This window comes from Dryobates pubescens, chromosome 1, assembly GCF_014839835.1.
Source record: "Dryobates pubescens isolate bDryPub1 chromosome 1, bDryPub1.pri, whole genome shotgun sequence".
NCBI classification, from domain to species: domain Eukaryota; kingdom Metazoa; phylum Chordata; class Aves; order Piciformes; family Picidae; genus Dryobates; species Dryobates pubescens.
Window position 1 is genome coordinate 58,819,539 of NC_071612.1, and position 5,257 is coordinate 58,824,795.

Here is a 5,257-nt window from a genome sequence, read left to right on the forward strand (position 1 = left end):
TGTAATGGCCTACAGAAACAAAAGCAGTGTGACTGTTAATGGCTCCTCTTTAAGGCTTTCTCCCCAGGCAGCTCTCCCAAGCTGTCTGAAACGTTGTCATGGGTTAAATTGGCTTTTAGAAGAACCTTCTTCCCTGAAAGGGTTCTCAAAGACTGGAGCAGGCTGCCCAGGGTAGTGGCTGAATCACCATCCCTCGAGGTGTTTCAATAAGGCAAAGATGCGTGCTGAGGGCCATGGTTTAGCCCCAGCCATGGTAGAGAAACATTGGACTGGATGATCCTAAAGGGCTTTTCCAACCAAAACAGTTCTATGGCTCTGCAGCACTGCAGACTGATAAAATAGAAACTCAGTGATGTCAGAAAAGAGAGAAAAGGTGACTGCAAGATCAAAAGCAGTGAAGGAACAAACTATTCCCTGAGAACACTAAGGCTTCTATAGACTTGTGTCCTTTGGCCTCTAACATACCACAGAATCACAGAATGGTCGGGGTTGGAAGGGAAAGCCAGAGATCATCAAGTCCAACCCTGCTGCCAAGGGAGGTTCACCCAGAGGAACATGTCCAGGGGTGTTTGGAATCTCTCCAGAGATGGAGACTCAACCACCTCTCTGGGCAGCCTGCTCCAGGGCTCCAGTGGCCTTAGATTAAAGAAGTTCCTCCTTGTGTTTAGATGAACTTCTGATGTTCAAGTTTGTGCCCACTGCCTCTCGTCCTGTCACTGGGTGCCACTGCCAAAGCCCGGTCACACCCTCCTGACACCAGCCCTTGAAGTATTGATCAGCACTGATGAGATCCTCCCTCAGGCTGCTCTTCTCCAAACTAAACAGCCCCACTTCTCTCACAGCCTTTCCTCCTCACAGAGCAGTTCCAGTGCCCTCTGCATCTTTGTAACCCTTTGCTGTGCCCTCTCCAGCAAGTCCCTGTCCTTCTCAAACCTGGAAGCCCAGAACTGGACATTTTCCCTTCCCCCTGTCTCTCACAGCAGCTCCCAGCCCACAGGCAGCACAGGCTGCAGCTCACCTGGGGGGGCAGGAGCCCACAGAGCAGCCAGCTGCTGCCCAGCACATCACACCAGCAGCCCAGCTCTGCTTTACCTGCCCTGGCAGCAGCCCAACTGTGGCTCCCTCTCCTCTACCCAGCTGCTGAGCTGCACTCCCTATTTCTCAGGTCCCTGGAGCTGGCCAGGAGTCTCAGAAGAATTAGCCATGGGTACAGGGGAGGTTGGTTGGAGTGAGGGGCCAGGAGGACGAGCAAGAAATTTGCCAGGATGTGGCACAGTGCTTGTTGTAGCAGAATTCAGGACACAGGCTCCCTCATAGCCTCCTCCCACAGAGCCAGGCTGATCAATTCACTGGTAACTGCTAACAGCTGCTTACTGTTGTGGCTGTGCTGAGGAGGTGTCCTTAGGACATACACTGGATGACTCTGCTGTTCCCTCTGCACAAAAGCTACGTGATAGGCTGCAAGACATGGCAAAGAGAGAGAAACCAAACCAGTAAATCACTGACAACAAACAGCAGACTCCTATCACAAGGAAATCATTCACTGACATCTCACACTGCAAGAATGATGGCCAAAAGTACTCATGCACTCTTTCACTCGCTTACCTATCACCAGCACGGATGCCCCTGCTACCAGTGCAAAGAGTGTGAAGAACATCACTTGGTAGGAGTCGAGGAAGTGGTGGAACAGACTGGCCCCAGCTGTAGAATTCATTAAGAGAGACAACACAGAGTTAAAAGAGCATCTTCTCCCACCTGCTTTCCAAAATAAAACTGAAATAGCCAACAACAGAAGGTTTTTATTAGAGCAAGTAACAGTTATCAACTTGGATAACACAGCTTTGAGTCTACTATTTCCAACACAGTCTTCAGGATCCAATGGCATCCTGGGGTGCATGAGGAAGAGTGTGGCCAGCAGATCCAGGGAGGTTCTCCTCCCCCTCTATTCTGCCCTGGTGAAGCCCCACCTGGAATATTGCATCTGGTTCTGGGCTCCCCAGTTCAGGAGGGACAGGGATCTGCTAGAGAGAATCCAAGGGAGGGCTACAAGGATGACTGAAGTACTGGAGTACTGCCTGATGAGGAGAGGCTGAGAGCCCAGGGGCTGTTTAGTCTGGAGAGGAGAAGACTGAGAGGGATCTGATCAGTGTCTATCAATATCTGAGGACTGGGGGTCAGGAAGGAAGGGACAGGGACAGCCTCTGCTCACTTGTGCCCTGGGATAGGACAAGGGACAGTGGATGTAAAGTCCAGCACAGGAGGTTCCACCTCAACATGAGGAAGAACTTCTTTACTGTCAGAGTCCCAGAGCACTGGAGCAGGCTGCCCAGAGAGGTTGTGGAGTCTCCTTCACTGGAGCCTTTGCAGCCCTGTCTGGATGTGGTCCTGTGTGACCTGTGCTGGATTCAAGGTCAAGAGGAGGACAAATGAGGAAGACTTAGGAGCCTTCATCGGACAGACCTCCAACCCAGATGACGACCCCTGCCCGCACCTGCACGCATGCGCACTGCTGGAAGGACCTGAGAAGAATGTGGAACTGGAGAGCAAGTTAGTAGAGTTTGCGAGCCGTTGGTAGAGCAGGAGGGTTCCCGGCTGCCTAACGCTGCTTTTGCTCATTTGCTCTCAATAAAAGTTTGATTGGCCGTAATTCTGTCACACATTTATCACAAAGTGAGGCGCAGGTAGCTTCCCGCTCAGCCCCAGCGGCAGCCCCCGAGCGGCAGCCCCCGAGCGGCGGCTCCCGCCCGGCCTCGCGGCGCCTCCCCTCAGCACAGGCGCGTGGCAGTGCCGTGGCGGGAGGGCGCAGCCCGGCGCCTCGGGGCGCTCGGCGACTTGCACGCCGCCTGCCTCGGTCACGGCGGCTGGCTCAGCAGCCGCCCCGCAAGGCGAGAGCCAGGCAGGCTGCGCGCTCAGGCTGTGCCCAGGGAGCGCTCCCCTGCCCACCGTGCAAACGCCTGGGGTACAGAAACGCTTTCCTCCAGAAATAGGGGACAGAGGAAGCTCTAAGAGCAGTGATTAGGTGACGAGCTGCAGCAAAGCAATGCAGCTCTGTCTGGGAGCAAAGCTCTCGTCCCCAGAGCCAGCCCCAGGGCCGCTCGCTGCAGCAGGAAGGGCTCTGCTGAGGCACCACTGCATTTGCAGCATTTCCTTCCTTTTTCTGAGGGGAAAAAAAAACCATTCCTGATATGTGCACCTCTCAGATATTCATAGGGCTCTAGAAAGAAAGAGAAGCAAGATAATGTCCTTCCTTAAAACACCGAATGAACATGGGGGAAGCCTGAACAAACCTGGAAAAATCAAGAGCTCATTCTTCAGCCACCATCCACTTCAGCAAATGCTTAGTGAAAACAGGGGAAAGCTCCTGACCGTAAATACGGAGCCTTTGCAGCCCTGTCTGGATGTATTCCTGTGTGACCTGTGCTGGATTCTGTGCTCCTGCCCTGGCAGGGGGGTTGGACTGGAAGATCTCCAGAGGTCCCTTCCAACCCCTAACATCCCCTGATCCTGTGAGCTGCTAAGAACAGCTGAAGACATTCCCAGATAATTGTCTTTAGCCTGTTCTTTACTTTCACAGTCTCAAAATGCTGAGCTCTTCACAACATATAAAGGCATGCTCCAAAGAAAAGCAGAACAAACCCTTGCCTTTCAGACACTGTAGCCCTGGGATATTTATCCAAGTTCAACAGAGTACTCTGGGCTGACCCAAAAGGGAAGGTGAAGTTGCAATGCACACTTGTGTTCAAGTCTTCTGCTCACAGTGAACAGCCCACACAGAACCAGACTGCTCTGGGTAGGAAGAGACCTTTAAAGCTCATCCAGTCCAAATCCTTGCAGTCAGCAGGGACATCTGCAACTAGAGCAGGTTGCTCAGAGCCCCAAACAACCTGACCTGGAACTGTTCCAGGGAGGAGGAAGCTCCCACCTCTCTGGGCAGCCTGGGCCAGGGACTCATCACAGTCTCTAAAGTATTTCTTCCTTCTCTTCTGTCAATGATAATGTTAGCTGCCAGCTCAGGTTTTAAGCACACCAAAGCTGATGACCTCATGAACATCAGTGGAAGTTAGAGGATTCTTCTGGCTTACAAAGTCTGGAGGTAAACTTACGCTTGAGTGGTGCTCTGCTTCTGTCAGACAAGTACATGAGGGTCACCGGGATGGCAATGGACTGGTCAGTGATGGGGCTGGAGACAGTCAAGGTGGTGGATAAGGACTGCTGCCTGGAGACTCCTGGGTCAGACAGACTAACAGTGTAGACTGCGTAACTGGGCAGCCCAGAGGACTTCTCCTTCTCAAGCACCTTCACTGCTGGTGACCCACATTTCACCTGCCAAGGGACAGAAACCAACTTGAAACAGCACAGCACTGGCCCACTGCCCACAGAGACACAGAGCAACTCACCCCGCAGGAGGAGCTGGCCTTGGTTGTACCTTTACAGGACAGCACTTCCCCGTTTGTTGCCACTGGTTTCTGTGGCTCTGGGCTAACCCCACAGCAGCAAAACTCAAAGCATCCCTCACCAGGCCACTGGGAGGCAAACAGGGAAGTAGGCAAGATCCAGCCTGTGCTGCTGGGAATCAGGCAGATTTTGTGCCTCCCTGCCTGTCAGCTGGTTAACACATTCCAGCGAGTGGCCCAGGGAGCCTGGCACATTCCCACTACCCCAAAACAGCAGCAAAAACTGAGGAGGGATCTCCAGGCCGTCTCAGGAGCCCTGCTGGCATGGTTGAGGTGACCTAGAGAAAGCTGTGTGTGACAGCTCAAAAGGCTTTCAGCTGGGATGTGATACTTTCCAGCAACACACTCACCTCCAGGGTATCCAGAATTTCAGTGGCACCAAAGATTTTCACCTCAGAGCTTGGGTGAAGGTTACTGAGCAGCATTTCTGTTTGGTCAACATAGAAGCCAGGGTTGAATGGCACCTCAGTGCTGACCTCCTCCCCGGAGAAGTGGCTGCCTTGCATGGAAACTGTGACTCTGAGGGAGGTTTTGCTCATGCTGAGCTGCTTCAGCTGCCTGTCAGTGAGCCTGTGCATTGTGATGGAGCAGGTGTAATGGCCTACAGAAACAAAAGCAGTGTGACTGTTAATGGCTCCTCTTTAAGGCTTTCTCCCCAAGCAAAGTGACATTTCTGTGGCACCTTCAGAGAGGATCTAGAAATGGTGGTAAAATTCCACTAACAGCAAGATGAGCTGTGTGCTTACATTAAACACATAAAAGTCACCTTTGAACATTCTATGAACAATATTATAAACCATATA

The 5,257-nt window shown here is 52.4% G+C and overlaps 1 protein-coding gene across 1 annotated transcript; it reads right to left on the reverse strand.

Moving 5' to 3' along the window:
- Positions 1 to 2,652: 2,652 nt before the first annotated feature.
- Positions 2,653 to 5,046, reverse strand: LOC128898881 (nuclear pore membrane glycoprotein 210-like). Its single transcript, XM_054176277.1, has 3 exons — positions 4,805 to 5,046; positions 4,083 to 4,323; positions 2,653 to 2,954 (listed from the first exon to the last, which is right to left on the reverse strand). The coding sequence occupies exons 1-3, from the start codon at positions 5,030 to 5,032 to the stop codon at positions 2,653 to 2,655; spliced, it is 771 nt and encodes a 256-aa protein (XP_054032252.1). The 5' UTR covers positions 5,033 to 5,046.
- Between the last annotated feature and the right edge of the window lie 211 nt (positions 5,047 to 5,257).

Excerpts from the sequence above, each read along its gene's own strand:
- LOC128898881 (XM_054176277.1), bottom strand. The coding sequence starts at position 5,032 with ATGCACAGGCTCACTGACAGGCAGCTGAAGCAGCTCAGCATGAGCAAA. Across the intron at positions 4,324-4,804 it reads AAATTCTGGATACCCTGGAG|GTGAAATGTGGGTCACCAGC; the intron begins GTGAGTGTGTTG and ends GTCCCTTGGCAG. Across the intron at positions 2,955-4,082 it reads TAAGTTTACCTCCAGACTTT|GCGTTTGCACGGTGGGCAGG; the intron begins GTAAGCCAGAAG and ends TCTGTACCCCAG.